Source organism: Hydra viridissima, unplaced genomic scaffold (genome assembly GCF_058129835.1).
Source record: "Hydra viridissima isolate aposymbiotic clone 2 unplaced genomic scaffold, HvirCarnegie_v1 scaffold_1, whole genome shotgun sequence".
NCBI lineage: Eukaryota > Metazoa > Cnidaria > Hydrozoa > Anthoathecata > Hydridae > Hydra > Hydra viridissima.
Window position 1 is genome coordinate 30,639,187 of NW_028324300.1, and position 18,450 is coordinate 30,657,636.

The window sequence follows — 18,450 nt, forward strand, 5'->3', positions numbered from 1 at the left end:
TAGTATGTAATCACATTATAGGAACAATTGTTTGAAATTTTCATTTATTTTCACAAAGGTCCAATATTATAGAATATTACACAATAATTCATGCTTTGAAAAAAGGTTGATTAAAATAAAATAAAATTTTTATTTTGAACGAATGAATATTTTGCTGAATCTTTACAAATGAACATTTTCCAAAATGTTCATTTATAAAGATTCAGCAAAATGTTCATTCGTTCATGAATGTCATACACCGTTCATGAATGTCATACAAAATGTTCATTCGTTCATGAATGTCATACACCGGAACTTATCTATTTTTTTACTAGTCATGAACGTACTTATTTAATCTTTATGGAGAATTTCAAATTATCAGCTGCGTCAAATTATAACTTCAACAACCATCCAGTAATATATCTTCCAACTCTAACGCAATCTCTTGAAAATCTGGCATCTTATAAACTTATATATCGTCGGTTGACAAGTAAAACTCATTAAGTACAGTTTTATGGGAAATTGACTTTTATACACTATGATGCCCAAATATTAACAACACATTGCAAAAAAAAGTCACTAAGTGCGTAAATCAATCTGAAATAGTAGTATTTTATCTAAAGATATCACATTGATATCTGGATAAATGGAATTTTAATAAAGTAAACTAACTAAAACTTGATTATCTCAAATTAGCTGCAGTGTTACTCAATGAGCTTTACTTGTCAATAGACAATATATAATAAATAGCGAAGCAAATATGAAAACTGTATGACAGTTTTCATAGTTACGTTTCTACTCGCATTCTTTAAAAATACTGGGAGTGTTTTTAAAAACTATAAGTAGAATGCAAAAATAGGATTTCTTACACCATTACGTTAAAATAGGATTTCTTATACAATGACTCTTTTAAGTGCCATTAAGGCTTTAAACTCAAGAAAATTAAAAATATCTATGAGAAAATCATGTAATAAAAATAAAACACGAAATTTTTTGCTTGCTTAATAGAAAAATAGTTAGACTTGTTTAAAATCAATCAGCCTCGTTTTCAAATGGTTTTTTAAATCAGGATGGTGACAGAATACTTTTTACTTCAAGGTTCTAAGATTAGATACAGGATTTTCAAAAATTGTTAATGTTATAATTTTTTTTTTAGATAATATTTTTCTATTAGGATGTGCATTATAAATCAAACACACGTGATTTCCACGCGATAACATTTTCGCAAGTTAAGAATTAAATTAGTTGTAACTTTTGAAAGTTTTCATCATTTTGCTTGTAGTTTATTATATCTTTGTTTATAATTTATTACGAGGACTTTTTTTGCCCAACCTGTATTTTATATACTTTTCTTAATAAGTTTTTTTTTAATGAAACTCCATTTCTTAAAATATATTTTTTAAATTAAAATACAAAGTATTATAAAATATTAAACACTTAAAACACAAAATAATTCTTTAACTATCCTCATTCTTTAATTAGTTAAAATATTTTTACACTGACTTTTAAATTATTCTGATATTACAATGACAAAAAGTATAAATGGAAACTCAAATTAGCATCAACCGCATAACTGGTTTCTACAGCCTAGCGAAACTAGTGCCTTTTTTGCATTCTATTAAGATCCTATCAACGAGAATGGACTGGCCTTCTCAAAACAACATTTTTATAAACAGGAAAAATCGCGTTTTTTTCCCACCAAAGTTTAAAATGCTTTTTTTTTTCCTAAAATAAATAAAACTATCAATAATGACGACTGCAGGCATTATTAAATAGTTATTATTAAATAATGTATTAGCAAATCATGGAATTCATATTAAACAAGCAAAAATCTCAAATAGAAACAGGATGAAGCAGCGAAGAACATAAGCTTCATGACACGTTATATTCAAAACGTATTACATTCTTTTGAGTCACTGACTAAATTTGATGATGGAGGTGACGGAGAGCCGAAAAAATTGCACTTAATCATGAGTTTTAAACAAAAAATATTACCACTTTTTTATTTATTGTCAGGTAAGTTGTACCAATCCCTATTAGGAAGTTTTTTTTATATGAGAATAATTCTTTGTGAAACTTTTCCAGAAGTTTTTTTTCATGTATATTTTACCTTCCGGAAAATATATACGTGAAAAAAATAAACATTTGACGCTTTGCAAAAAGCAATATATATACACACACACACACACACACACACACACACACACACACACACACACACACACACACACACACACACACACACACACACACACACACACACACACACACACAGATATATATATATATATATATATATATATATATATTTATATATATATATATATATATATATATATATATATATATATATATAAAGCAAAGTTGTATGTACAATTTGTATGTACAAATGAAATCACGTCAAAATAGTACAACTTATTCAAGTCTTTTTTTAACTCAATGATACTGAGGATTAGGCACCGTCAACTTTGCTTATATATATATATATATATATATATATATATATATATATATATATATATATATATATATATATATATCAAGCACTTTCAGCCATGCTTTTACATTTATAAATCTTCTCATAAATCCTAGCAAGCCTACATAATTTCATAATAAACTGTGTAAACATGTTTTATATCATAGTCCTCTCTCCTGGTCCCTGTTGTTATGATGAACAGACTTTACATTGAAAATTCATGTATGTATTTGTACAGTTTATGCATTATAATATAAAGTATAAAAATTTTCTTTCATTCTTTTTTAGTGCAGCATTTTATCTGTTATGGCAGAAAATTTACTGTATACTTAAACCAAAATGACATCAGAGGAGAAATCATTTTTAATCAAGCAAATGAAAATGAAAATGTGACAATTCAATTTCAACCAAATGAAAGTATTTATTTTTCAAAATTAAATTGGATAATTGTTCATGAACCATTTTACAATGGCCAGAGCAAATGTCAAGATATACAAACTCAAGTTGGAATAAATTTAAATTCTGGCTTTGATGTATATAGTTCCACAAATGCTATTACACTTTATGGAAATTTAAGTATTTATGGAAGCACATTGCTTTTAAAAAATGTCTCTACAGATCAGACTCTAGCTTGTGGTACTATCTTGTCTGACAACGATACTTACTCTTTTGTTCATATTTCCAGTTCTGTAGTTGCTGGTAGTATCCATTTTTTACAAAGCAATGGCTTAACACTGATATATGGCTCTCTTGGACCATCTGATGGAAGCACTGCATCAGTGGAATATTATTGGTCAATATCATCTTTTAACCCTTGCTTGAATTCAACTGTACAGGATAATAATTTTACTGCACTGTTTTGGTTTCCACCCAGTTTTTCATTAATTTCTACTCTTGCATCAGACATTAGTGATGGTGAACTTGTTGGTATGACACTTATTGTTATGGATAAGTCAAAAAAGTTACTTACTTGCGATAAAATCCAAAATTATGGTCCTTTACAAGCTCAAGCACTTTTTTCTGAAATGAATTCAATAAATGGAGTTTTTAGTTTTAAACAGTTATCACCTTTTCATCCTACATTTGTTGAAATTGATTTGCAAGGTCTTGATAACAAGCTGAATGGATATCATGTTCACATGTTCCCCATATCTGATAGTGTAAATAGGTGCTCTCAACAAAGTGTTGGCAGTCATTTTAACCCTGACCAAGTTGATGTAAAAACTAGCCCACAGCCAGGAAAAGGTCTATTTATGTTATTTTTACTTCAATAATATTTGTTCAGGTTTGAGTTGTTTATACAAGTTTTTTTTTAAATTAAAATGTCTAATACAGCTCTAGTTATACTTTATGGTTCTAAAAAGCAAAATGACTCTGAGTGACTAAATATGACTCAGAACAATCCTGATTGTTGCAGAGGATAAAATAGGCAAGACTGGATGGTAGTCATCTCATATTTTTTTTAGTGGTGGAACAATAAGATAGCATTGTTTTTTCAATGATATCATCTGATGCTCCACTTTTAAAGTTATGCTATGTTGATGTTATGTTTTATGCAATATTCTGCTCAGGTTATTTAAACACACACACACAACACACACACACACACACACACACACACACACACACACACACACACACACACACACACACAAAGTAAAAGAATGAACATTGAAAAACTCTTAAGTAAGTTTGAAACTTTTTCTTTAAAAACAGTTGCATATTCAAATCTTTTTTCTGTTTAGAACTATTTCAGTTTTATTTTTTAGACAGAGCAGCAATGACAACTCCTTGTCTCAATTGTTCATTGGCTATTTACTAATTAGTTAATAGTCAATGAGCCATTGAGATAAGAGTTAAATGTTGACAAGAGTTTGATGACAAGTTTGATAAATTGATGAGAAGAGTTAAATATCATATTTATGATAAAGATAACATAGTTAGACTAAGTTTATTTTTGTCATAAATATGATGTGTATTTTTTGACTGGATTTAGTTCTCATAAAAACCTTTTTAAACAAGATTTTTAGTTTTAGTTATCTTTGAATGTATTAAGCTTTGATTCTTTGTGAATGAACAGTTTTTAAATTGTTAACATAGGATCTTTTGACAAATATGAAGTTGGTGACTTGAGTGGGAAGTATGGCACATTAGTTGATAAATACAATTTTACACTGAAAATCACAGATGTCAGCTTACAGTTGTATGGCTTTAGAACAATTATTGGTCGATCAATTGTAATACATCAAAATGATGCATCATCAACTAGATTTGTATGTGCTAATATTGAGCCAGCTGGATTGATGATATCTCTATTAGTAAATTTTTCAGCTAACCCAACATCTGCACTTGATGGTGATATTATATTGGTAAAAATATTTTCTATTTTTCTTATTTTTATAGCAGATATATTTGAGATATTCTTCTATACTTAAGAAAATATTTTTTTCTTTAATACAGAAGAGATATTTTTTTCTTTAAAGAATGTCTATTCGACTCTCCTTCTTTAAAGATCTCTAGTAAAAATTAGACACACTATTTTTAAAAACTCATACTGCTTTTAAGAATAAATAACACTTTTAAAGCTCACTCACTAGATTTGGATTCCATTTTTTATATTTAAAAAGCATATTCAAGAAAGTTTTAAATACTTATTGAAGAATTGTGTGTTCAAAAACAACTTGAATAACTTGTATTATAGTAAACCATTAATTTTATTATCCTTATGATCAAGTAAGCTAGTTCAAATATGCTTATGCAAATTGCCAGGTAATTTTAAAAGGTTATCTTATAGGAAGTTTATACAGAAAGAGAAAAAAGTACACATACATAAAAACGCAAGTCTTATACAAATATCTTAAAAAATTTTTCTAGGTTTTTAAAAGTTTTATTTTGTTATAAAAAATAAATAATGCAATTTTTATGATTAATTATATATTTACTCTTTTATTTTACATTATTATTGTTTTTTAAATAATGTTTTTCATAAATTTTAACATTTTTTATGAATTTGTATTTTTTAGATATTTATGTATTTTTATACATAAATAACTAAAATATATATTTATTTAAAAAATTATGTTTAAAAAATTGAAAATGAAATTATTTTAATTATTTTTAGCGTCAATATATTCAAACAAATGATGTTATAACCCCAACATTAATGGTCCTCAATGTTAAATATAGAAACTCCTCAATAGCGGTTAATTATTCTTTTACTGTTTGTTGATAATTTGTGGCAGTCCTTAAAAGATTATTGCATTGATATTTTGTGAATCAATTTGCATAATTTTAAATTAATTTTAACTAAACAAATTTTAATCTTTTTTACTGCAATAACTTTGAATCAATTAAAGGTTCAAAGTTACTGCTGCCCTTTTTCTAATTATTTTTTTCTTTTATAGACATTAAATCATAATTTTCATGTTCATCAGCTGGGAGTTGGGAAAGACACAACCATCTGTAGTAGTGTGCTAGGCCATTACAATCCCGCAGAAGTTAATATTAGTCAAGTATTATTTTTGTTGTATTAACTCAAGATATTTTGCTTAATAACTTTCATTTTCTTATACAGATAATAATTAGAGCATGTGCTTTAGTATTAAAAAACAAAGAATTTGCAAGTATTGAATATATGAATTTCCAAGTATTGAATATATGAATTTGAAAATGCAGGAAGCATTAAAGATAAACACTCTGATTATGACTTTTAAAAATTTCAAGATTTTTTCTTTAAATAATTTTGCTTCTCAGAATTGTAGCCTTAACAGACTAATTCTGAGAAGCAAATTTTTATCAACAATCTTCAAGATAATGTTAACTTTTAGCTATCAACAATCTTCAAGATGATAACTTTATAAATCTTTTTATATACTAAAAATGTTTTTACTTTCTGCAGTTGTTTGTTGTTGTTATTTTTTTACTTTGTTTTACTTTTAAGCCTGCTTATAAAAATCAGTGCAATCAAAAAAATCTGTATCGATGTGAGTTAGGTGATACAAGCAGTAAAGTTGGAACTTATAACATCGGTAGTGGAAAAGCTTTTTATGCTGATGCTGACATGCCATTATTTGGTACTAAATCAGGTACAAATACTTGTTCCTTGAAGCAGCTTTCAATGTTCAAGGAAAACAATTATGGTTTAATTATTGTACACCTTTTTGCACATGTTTTAAAAGATTTGTACTCTGTATTATAAAATAACTGTGAAATATTGCATCAAACAGTATATATTCGCATATAACCAGAATATATGAAAATGTTACAAACAAGAAAAAAAAAATTTTCTTTATTGAAAATTAGTTAAATACACTTTTATGCATCACTTTATGATGTATTCTCAGTTTTTTTGAAGTAATGTTGGAATAATTAATGAAATTTTTCATACAAAAGCTATATTGTTTTACAAATTTACCATTTGAACAAATAAAACTTTAAGTGCATAAATGTTGTAATAACTTTAGATTTTTAAATAATGCTATTTCCTGCAAAGGTAAAATCTGAGTTTCTTATGACTTAAATTCTCTTTAATTCCTTGGATTTTTTATTTTGAGAAATTTGATTATAGTATTAAATCGTTCAATTACGTTTCACGAACAAAACAGAAGTGCAGTCAGACTGGGTTGTGCTGATATCATTCCATTTGGAAAAAGTGTTTTCACGTTTACAATTCGTTTAAAATTATTATATGATGAGTGTGTTTAATTTTGTTTTAATTTGTTTTTGTTTCATTTTCCAAATTTTCGAACAGTTTTCAAAAACAGTTTGCAAAGATCCTAAATTATGAAATTATCAGTGCATTCTAAAAATGTTGTGCTTTTTTTTTTTTTTTTTTTTGCAATGAAATTGCTAAATTTTTGTTTTTCAAGAATAAAACTCTGCATTTCATAGACAAAATACAACTTTGCAAGCAAATCAAAATAGAGACCAGATTTTCAATGTCTAAACAAGCTGAGCCAAATACATGTTGCTTAATCTTAATTGGCTAGTAGTGTTGAATTCAATCAACTTTTTTTTTGCCAATTTTATGTGACCTTTTTGTGTTTGGTTTATTTAATATCCCATCAAAATATAAAAATTTATAATAATTGTAATTAAAAAAATAATAAACAAGCATAAAATCTAGTCTTTATTTCAAGAAATTTTTACTATTCATATATTTTGCATGTTTTACTTATTAAATGTTATGTTATGGAATCCCCTACATTTTGGTAGCACTGTTTAATTCTGTTTTAATGTTTTTTAGGATATATTCTGCATATACTATTTTGTTAAATTCTTTGAACTTAACTGACCCATCATTGTCATGGAAGTTGGCATACATACAACGAGCACAAGTAGATAAAGCATGCACTCAATTTACCTTTTATGTGGTTGGTAAGTTTTTTATCCATTAACATATTTGTAGTTGTTATTTAGTTTTTTATTAAAAATTTTTTGTTACATGTGAAAAGGTGTATATATGTTTTCTTTGAACTTTTATTGAAATCTTAGATAACGGAAGTTAATGTTTTTTTCTTATAGATGATTCAGTTTCAAACACAGATTCTCAAATTTACAAAGACAAGATTGAACTAGGAAAAGCAAATGAGCTCAAGTCTCTGCTAAAATGTGGTAAGTTTTATAGAGAGTTTATTATAAAAGATTTATATTTTTAGGTTTTTGTTACAAATTATTGAACAATAAAATTTTTATTAACATCATTATATTTGTTTATAATCATCATTATCATAATTGTTTAAAATCATCATTATCATTTTTGTTTAAAATTAGGCACTTAACTATAAGTAATACTACCTATTTCCATCTGCCTCAACCATGTGAAGCAGCCACATATTCCTGTTCAATAGTCTTCAGAAGGTATCAGAGTCAATAGCAAAGAACCTGGTATCAGTTGCAGAGGTTCAACCAATCAGGGGAAGGAAGTGTTAGATTTGATAAAGAGGTTCAACCAAGTATTTCTTTTGAATAAGGGGTCAATATAGAGAGTTGTAGTGTTCTAAATGTCCTCCTTAAGATAGTCAGGAGTTACCATTTATTGGCTTTCCCCTTCACATAGTTGAAATGTTTTAAAAATTTAGCTAATTTGGCACTCCAATAAATACTAATATATTAATTTGTTCAGTCTGCTAAGCACTAAACTAAATCAGGGTCTTCTCAGAATATAAGCTTGGGTGTTTTACAATTTTTAATTTCAACAACAATCTCATATTTTCAATAAGTCTTATTTACATTTTCAATTAAAGACAGATTTTTTTTCTTCTTTAAAAATATTAAAATTACTGAGCGAATTGTGAAAAATTTGTTTTATTGCTTCAAGACCTTAAAGTTAACTTTTTTTTTTGCAGAACTGAATCAATGTGTCATTTATCATCTAGGAACCAGGGAGGGGGTTCTTATTCTCATTAGATTTGCAGTTTTAACATTCAAATTGTTCCATGTTTTTTTAGAACTTTAAAAAATTTGTTGACTGGTTATGAAGTATCGCTTCTAGGATAAATTTTCAAGAAGTAAACTATGATACTTAAAACAATGGTGTCTGCATACAAGAAAAAAACAAGTGCATTGTGTTTGCTCAATATTCTAATCCAGGCACCTTTCAACTTTTCCATTTAAATGGATAGTCATAAAAGAATTGGATGATTTGTCAATTATTTTTTTTATGTGAGTTGTAATTTCATTTACCATCATAGACACAACTTTCACAACATCTCATTAGCAAGTAGAATTTGAACAGACAAATTTAGTGACACAAACTCAAGGTTGTAACTACCCTGCTAACTATTGAAGTATGCTAGTGTGGTATAATACCCTCTTCTGCAGCAGTATGGGCTATAGTGTAATACCCTCTCTTACAGCAGTAAGGCTTATGGGATTATAATAATGTGCAAATATCTCTATGTCTAAGGCTACCTGATTTCTCTTTCTTTCTCATATCTTTCTCATGTCTTTATGGAAGACAATATCTTCTTCCTTGTCCTTAGGTTTCCTTTATTTATCTTTTAACATTTGCTTTATTGTAATTTCTACTTTTTTCTCCAATCCATAAAACTTTTTTCATATCTTCCATAAATTCTTCTCCCTTTCTTATTTCAGAAGTTTAATTCTTAATAATTTAAGTATCACTCAACCCTTATTATTATTTATATTAAAACTAATATTAGCTATAAATACTATAAATAGCTACAAATATTATAACTTATTATTATAAAATATTATAGCTACAGTGGGTTGCATAAATATAGTCACTAGCTTATTTATGCGAAATTTTTGTTTTTATCAACATTATCTTTGAAACAAACAAATTAATACGATTAAAGCGTATTACATGTGTTAATTGATTCTCTATCGAATGGTATATAATTCGAACTCGTTAGGTTAACCAGTCTTGAGTAATTATATTAATATACCTGTATTTCTAATGTAGCAAAAATATAGTCACTTAAAACTTAACAACTTAAGTTGAAATATCTTAATGAAATGTTATTCAAATGGTATAAAGTTTGGTAGTTGATTTCTTTTCTTATAAATGTTCTTGCAAAAATAAAATTAAGTTATCATTTTTATATCTTAAGTTATTTGCATTGGTAAAGTAAAAAGACAAAAATGGGCAGAAAAGCTGTTTCAGTCAACATATGATGGCAATTGTAGGTCTGCTAAAAGATAAAGCAAAAAGCCAACAAGAAATAGCTCGAATGTGCAATGTTTCGCTTAAATGTGTACAAATAACGTTGAAAAACAAAGAGCTACATAATGATATCAAAGATTTACCAAGGCTTGGTAGACTTTTAAAGCTAACTTAAGAGACCAAAGTTCTTTGTTTATCTCTATTGAAAGGTTAGAAATGACCCTAAAATTTCTTACCACAAACTTGCTGAAGGGTTCACAAATATGCTTGGTAATGTTAGTGTTAGTAGATGGACTGTACGAAGATGCCTAAATAAGAAAGGCTTAGATTGCTATGTAGCTGCTCAAAAACTACTTTTGCGTGTCTCAGATTGCCTAAAAAGATTAAAGTGGTGTAGAAAAAGACCACTGGTCTGTATAAAACTGGGCCAAACTCATTTTCAGCGACGAATCCAATTTTGAGGTGATAAATCGCAAGTCAAGATTAACCATCAAGAGGCTGGCTGGTGAAAAGTTCAAAGAGTGTTTTTGTGTACCAAGGATACAAGGCAGAGGAGGATCAGTTGGAATATGGGAATGCTTCTCCCATAAAGGAACAGGGTCATACAACATTTATACCAGTAGAATTAACCAGTACAATTACAAAGAGACCCTCGAAACTTTTGCCAACAGCCAGAGATTTTTACGGAAGATGACAACAATTGATTTTTCAGCACAATGGCGCACACTACAATCTTGTTTAAAGAGTGGCTTGATCAGAAAAACATTACAGTCATGCCTTGGCCAGCTCGTTCTCCAGATCTCAATCCCATCGAGAACATTTGGGTTTGGATAGACAAGAAATTGTTTAAAGAGGGCATGGCCAGTGTTGTACAATTACAGCAGGCCTTAAAAAAGCTTTGGAAAGAATTTCCAAGAGAATTATGCTTTGGACTAGTTGAATCTATGCCTAGATGTGTTTGTGCATGTGTAAAAACTCGCGGTGCGCATACAAAATACTAAAATGCACCCTGACTCTATACTTTTGCTCCGTTTTTTTGTTTGTTTTTTTTTTTTAACAGTTGTTTATATTTCTCATAAAAAAATATCTTAATTTTTTTTTTTTTTCTTATTTTGTTTGCTTTTGCTCTGTTTTTTTTTTTTTTTTTTTTTTTTTTTTAACAGTTGTTTATATTTCTCATAAAAAAATATCTTAATTTTTTTTTTTCTTATTTTGTTTACCACTGTTAACAAAATTTCAAACAATTTAAATTGTTAACTTTTTTGTTTGCTTTAAATTTTAAAAAACATAAAGAAATCATTTTAAAAATCAAGTGACTCTATATTTATGCAACCCACAGTATATATACTAAGAGTAAAGTTTATTAATATACCTTAAACAAGAACATTAACCACTAGACAAGATATAAGTAGAGAAAAATTTTTTAAAAGAATGATTGCAATTTATTTATTTTCTACTTTCTCTCTTCTCTCTTCTTTTTTCTTTTACAGAAATCTTTTTTCTATTTATTTTACTTCCAGATAATGATTTATGCGACCTTGATGAACACTGTGGCTTGAATGGAATATGTAAGGATCAATTATGCTTATGCACTGACGGTTTTGACAGGAAAGATTTTGTATGCATAAAAAAAGAAAATCGTAAGTTATGTATTCTCACTCCTGCTTTTTTACTATTAAATCATTTTTTTATCTGCATTTTATCTTAGAGCTTAATTTTGTGTAAAGTTTCTGTTTTGTGCCAGAAATTAATTAAATGAAAACAAATTAAAAAGGTGATATTGCTAAATGTGCAATTGTAAATTAATTAGTTTTAAGTTGTTGTTTTTTATGTGAAAATATATTTTTTCAATATTTATCAATTAAATTTTACTTTTTATTTGCAAACTGGAGTTTGTTGTCTTTAAACACTTTCCTTCAAATCACATTGTGATTTTTTTTTGGTTTTTGATAAAATGAAAATGAATACAAAAGTTCTGTGTTTGTATAGTGTCTTTGATAAACATAAGTTTAAGTTCTTCTGGTCAGAAACAAAACAAGATGGGTTTTAACTTAAACAACTGTTTTAATTATCAAAAGATTTATCAATTTACAATCATCCTTATGAATTAATTGATATATAAATAACATTACACAGAGTTGCTATTGACATTGACATTTTTTCTTCAAGACTTCATGAAATTTTTATATTTAGACTTAACTTTGTAAGTTTAAATATAAAAATTATATTAAGTTTCTTTTATTTTAAATGACTTATATAGAAGTTTGTACTTCATTCATATTTGTTGTTTTTTAATGGAAAATGGAAATTCCAATGTGTTGTGTAGGAACCTTGTAAAGTCGTTGCAAGTTCTAAAACATAAAATTTGTTGCATGATTTCTTGGAGACTTGAAAAATATTATGTATTTCCCAGATTTATCAATTACAAATATGATAATGTTTATTGTTATGCCTTTGGTGGTAACACTAGTTATTGATAAGTCAAAAATGTTTCAATTTAAGCAGTACTAGTGAGCATAACAATAATAATCATTTTACTCCATTTTGTTAAATGAACTTTTGGTTTTAGTTTTTTTTTTTTCACCAACCTCGAAGGCAATTTTATTATTATCATGGAAATAATTGTGTTCATGTGTTCTACTCTTAATATGTTTATCAAATTATATGATAATATTGATAACAATAAAAATAAATCGAAATGTGTAAGTGGTGCATTAATTTTGCAGATAAGTGTAGAAAATTGAAGAAAAGAGTTTAATCTGTCTTGCAGCAAAATCCATTGGCTTCAAAATGCAATATACCACATAAAAAAGCACCACAGATTTAAACTATGAGATATGTAAAATTCAAAAAGTTCAAAATTCTGATTATAACCAATAGGAAAATACCAAAAAAATAAGTCAGGACAGGATTTAAGCTTTGTACATAGCTTTGTAATAAATAATTTAGCAGTAGAAAAGTTTGTTCAGCCTCCATTGTAGAGTAACTCTAGATTTGAAATTCGAACCTTTGTTACTCCAAAAATATCGAGCTCTTTGTCAATAAATGAAGAAATGTTTATTTTCTTGCTGCTTACACAAGTTGACTCTTCTATGAAGTTTTCCAATTTTTCTGAAATTGGTTTTTCTTGAAAAACCTTTGTATTTTGATCACTTGATAAATATCATCTTGATCACTTTGGTTTGAAAAGAGTAGGTGGAGAAATTCTTATACCTTTTTTTGCATTACTTTTTTAGAAGGCATTGGAAACAAATTCCCTTGTTCTTTTAAGCATTTCATGGAGAAAATGTAGCAAGCATATCCTTTTGTCAATATGAAAAAGGCTAACATTGAATTCCATTTTGTCTTGCAATATCTTATCAATGTAAATTCTATTCCATATTTTTGCAGGACTTTATTTTTAGTATGACTTTTTCAAAATAAGCTGACTAGTGAACGCGCTTCCTTATAACATATTCAAGTTCACAGACTAGGCTTGGTATTTTGGCATCAACCTGATTAATATCAAAGTCATCACTGTAGATGTTTCATCACCATCATCACTAAAATCTGTTTTTTCTTCTTCCATATCAGGCAAAATTATGGAAGAATAAATTACATCACACATTAAATGGTGAAGGGCATGAGCATACCAAGTCTGGTGTTCTGATGCAGACAATCAGCCCATGTAAAATAATTGCAGTTTCAACATCCAGACTAAACTTAGCCAAATGATTTTTAAGAATGCGAAGACATTTTTCAGCAGGAAATGTACCTGATATCCTAACCATACCAAGATTGTAATGACTGTTTTGCTCATGAACATTAATGTTCATGTATCCTTGAAGAAGTAAATTCATCCAGTGAAATACAGCAACGCTTTTTTTTTTCTTCTTTTCTTCAATTTTTTTTTTTTTTTTTGATCATAGACTAGTGCCATTACCATTGACTCATCTTTACCGGGTTTTATGACCAATGGTTTTTCCCAGCCCCGTAATCCCGGTTCGGAAATTCTAGCATGAACAGAATTAAAATTATGAAACAAAATATTCAAAATATCTCAATACATGAAACCTACCATATTAGATTTTAGGGACATTAGTATTATTTAGTGATTGATATTTTATAATCAAGTTAAATGCTTTTCTTATTGAGGATTGTGTAGTGACTTATTTTTATAAATGTGTACCTCCCCGTGCCCTCATAGAATGGGCTCAGGTTCAGACTAGCAATAAGTTTATAGTTTAAAGGTTTTTTTTTTAATTGATTGATTCTATTCATCATTCTGTTTACTTATTAAACATTAAGCAACTTACAACATTTTGTAATACATCAGTGTGATTCATTTATATTTTCAGGAAAATTTAAACTCTTAATTTCAAAAGTAATAATAAAAGTTAGTGTTTTTTGAAAGATTTATTCTCATTATAAAACTATTTTCAATTTTGTCGGTTGGTAATATTTAAAACCCACATGAAAATTTACCCTAAATGTTGTGAAAATGTAATGTAAAGACTTTTATCTTGAAGAAACGGCCTATGAGATGACGTCATGATCAAAATAAAAACCCTCAGTAAAAGTAATATAACTACCATAAACAATCCGTAACGGAGTAGTAAATATGTAATATAAATATGTAATGTAAATATATACAGTGGGTACAAAAAGTATCCGACACAAAGGAAAAACTTTATTTAATTAAAGCCTATTCAACAAAATAACATAAACAAACACTATTCTAATTTAATTTTACATCGGAAATACAAATATATCAAAACAACAATATCATTAAATGTTGACTTGATAATTGCAATTTTGTAAAGATTAAGGTTCAAAAAGTATCCAACACATCGTTAAACATTTACTCAATACTTCGTCATGTGACCTTTAGCAGCCAAAACTGCTTCTAAACGATTGGAATACTTGTTCACAAGATTAGCACATATGCTAATAGGAATTTTAGCCCACTCTTCCTTGCATACTTCTTTAAATTGGATAGGATTTCTTGGATCTCTCTCCTGTACCCTCAATTTCAATTCCCGCCACAGATTTTTAATTGGATTGAGGTTAGGTGACTGGCTTGGCCATTCCAATAAGTCAATTTCCTTCTCTAGGATCATTGTCTTGTTGGAATATCCAACCTCGAGGAAGGTTCAATTTTTTTGGCTGACTTCACAAGACATCTCTCAAGAATGCCCCGATACATTTTGGAGCTCATCCTTCCTTCTATGATTTCCAATTTCCCAGGGCCTGCAGAAGAGAAACAACCCCAAAATATTATGCTGCCACCTCCAAACTCCACTGTTGGGACGGTATTCTTCGGGTGAAACGCAGAGTTCTTCTGTCTCCAAACACGGCTGACACAGTTCCGACCAAACAACTATAATATTTTATCCCAAAAGCTTGAAGGTTTACTCAAGTGCTCTTCAGCAAAGTTCCGGCGTTTCTTTACGTGAATTTCCTTCAAGAGAGGAGTTTTTCTTGGTGACCGAGAGTGGAATCCTCTCTTTCGAAGAACTGTTCTAATTGTATTCTTGCAAACATTTGTCCCAGATGATTGCAAGTCCTTTTACAGTTCAGAGCGAGTCAGTCGAGGATTATTCTGCACTTTTCGAACTAAATTCCTAGCTGTACGGTCAGACATTTTTGTAGGACGCCTGAACGAGGCAGACTAGTCGAAAGATGGAAGGATTTCCACCTCCGAACAGTATCACCAACTGTCGAAATTGGGATATTTAACACAGATGAAATTTTTCTATATCCCAAACCATCTCTGTGCAGCTGAATAATTGATATTCTAGTTGATGCAGACAATTCTGCAGTTTTAGGCATTGTTAAAGAGCGTAAAATTTAGGCCACCTTCCAAAGGAGACGTCAGGTAATGAAGGACTACAGTTAGAAAGATTCTATGACATTCTTTTGCATTCTAGAATGTTCCAACGTTTTCTGATTCTAGAATATTCCCTCGAACATAACGGATGACAAATTATTTGCAAATCAAATTCTTTTTTAACGATGTGTTGGATACTTTTTGAACCTTAACTTTTACAAAATTGCAATTATCAAGTCAACATTTAATGATATTGTTGTTTTGATATGATATTTGTATTTCCGATGTAAAATTAAATTAGAATAGTGTTTGTTTATGTTATTTTGTTGAATAGGCTTTAATTAAATAAAGTTTTTCCTTCGTGTCGGATACTTTTTGCGCCCACTGTAAATCATAAGTAATAAAACTATAACTGAAAAACTACAAAAATTGAATTAAATTCTATCAAATGAAATTATTGATATATATTTTAGTTAATTTTTAAATTTTAAATTGTTTTTAAATTTTATTTATTTAGGATCTATGTTTATAGCTGGAATCGTTGTCCCTGTTCTAGTTATATTTATTGCAATATTAATTATTTTGGTGATCTGGTATGTGCGACGAGTACGAACAAAAAAGCGGAAAGCAAACATTTCTTCGTACGATAACCTTTAGGGAAAACATTTGCTAGAAAAAAGTTTTTTGGGTGATCTCATCAGCTGTGTCGGTTATTTACTGCAGAAAATCTGTTACTGATTTTTTTTTTTTTTTTTTTTTTCTGTAAAAAGAGCATGCTCGCATGTTTAGGTCCGCTTTTTGTTGTTGTTATGCTTGCTTTTATCTTGTGCTGCTTATGCAAAAAAAAAAAAAAAAAAAAAAAAAAAAATTATTTGACTTTGGTAGAATGTTATGAAAATTTTCTTATGTAAAAAAACACTTGCGAATTTCATGTATTCTTTACGTTTTTAATATCTAATTTTTGGTACGGAGAGTTTTTTTAACAGATGTGATAGTACACTGTTTAATCTTCTTCCGCCCATAACTATCACATCCGTATACTTAATTATCACATCCATCTTAACCATAGCTGTCACATCCTTTTATAGTTAAAATTAAAATTTTAAATATACTAATTAAGAAAAACAATCAGATTGAATGAGATTCCAAAGTATTGCTGTTAGAACAAGTGTTATTACGAAATCATAAATGTGATATGAACGTAATAAACTTGAAGAGTATCAATAGAGAAGTATTGAAAAAGAAGTATAACCAGTTTAATCAGTATGACCAGAAGTTTAACCTTACAAGTTTGCTGTTATACAAAGAGAAAACCGTAAAAAATTACATTTAACAAGAAATCAATCACAAACCTTTATTCTCAAAAGTGAACCTATTCTCAAAGATGATGAAAACTTCGAATGAAAAAATCGCTAAATTGCAGATTAGTTTAAGATTTGTTAACAAACGAATTGTCTCCGTAAGACGAATTAAACTAATTCATTGTCCGAGGCGAGTAGAATTTTGTTCCTGGAAAAGCTAAAAGTGAAAATTTTCCCGTAAAATGTTTTAAAATTTCAGAGCTTCTTTCGGCAAATCAGAAGTGTCACTTGAATATTTTCTAAAATTTTGAATTTTAATCGAATCTATTGGATCGACTTTAAAAAGGAGAAAATGTTAAAATGCCTTCAAATATTAAAACTTCAATGTTGATCTCCAGAAACTAGACGAAGCAAAATGTAGTTATTGTCCTAAATTATTTATATGTAAAACTGGTTCTACAGTTGAATTGAAAAGACATTTAGATGGAGTTTATTTATTTTGCAAAAAGAATGTGAAGATGAGCCACTAAATGAGAAAGTCTATGATAAAGAAAATATCATTACATGAAAAGTTGGTTTTTCGGCTGTAGATGGATTTTGAATAAGAAGAGCAGCGAAACCTGATCAAACTTGTGAATTGCTTCGAGAAAAAGTGAATTTATGGGTGAACGATAAGAAAAGTTTATAAAAAAAGAAGAAAAACATTGAAGTTTATCGCGAAAACTCAACCTTAAAAAAAGATGTTATTTTTGTGCGAAGCTACTCACAAAAGATCTTAGAATTTGGAAAGAGCATTGTAATGCTCTTTCAACTATTTGTCCATCTTGTGTTAAGTCTGAAAGAGCATTTTGTTTGACAGACTGTCATTTAAATGCAATAACTTTCTTGAAAAGCTACTTTATGTCACTAAAACAATTTTTAAAATGTAATAAAAATACTTTAACAAGTTAATAATAATACTAATATGTGAAGAAATATAGAAAAGATACATATTGTATATTCATATATGGATGCCATCAATAATACAAAAAAGACATGGAGAATTTTTAAAATTATGCGAATTCTTTTTTTAAACAAGTTTTGCAAACAATCTAAAAATGGCCTGTTCTCCCGGGAATGGAAAGTTTCCGGGAATTTGCAGCCCAAAGAGGCAACTCCATGCAATTAAAACTTCATTTGTAGGCATACATATCTAAGTATACAGTAAATATGGAGAAGAAACAAAAAGACGACGACAGGCAATTTAAGGCACATTAAG

The 18,450-nt window shown here is 28.5% G+C and overlaps 1 protein-coding gene and 1 long non-coding RNA gene across 2 annotated transcripts; both read left to right on the plus strand.

Annotated features, from left to right (window-relative positions):
- The first annotated feature begins 1,548 nt into the window (after window positions 1–1,548).
- Window positions 1,549–16,814, plus strand: LOC145192346 (uncharacterized). Its single transcript, XM_090071791.1, has 11 exons — window positions 1,549–1,995; window positions 2,744–3,700; window positions 4,556–4,824; window positions 5,577–5,657; window positions 5,860–5,967; window positions 6,396–6,540; window positions 7,023–7,149; window positions 7,701–7,831; window positions 7,979–8,068; window positions 11,603–11,722; window positions 16,409–16,814. The coding sequence occupies exons 1-11, from the start codon at window positions 1,854–1,856 to the stop codon at window positions 16,546–16,548; spliced, it is 2,310 nt and encodes a 769-aa protein (XP_089927917.1). The 5' UTR covers window positions 1,549–1,853; the 3' UTR covers window positions 16,549–16,814.
- LOC149894452 (uncharacterized) lies at window positions 8,228–9,314 on the plus strand. The gene is made up of 3 exons (XR_016446915.1): window positions 8,228–8,399; window positions 8,905–9,046; window positions 9,148–9,314. It is a non-coding gene; the product is annotated as an uncharacterized LOC149894452 (long non-coding RNA).
- Window positions 16,815–18,450: the final 1,636 nt, after the last annotated feature.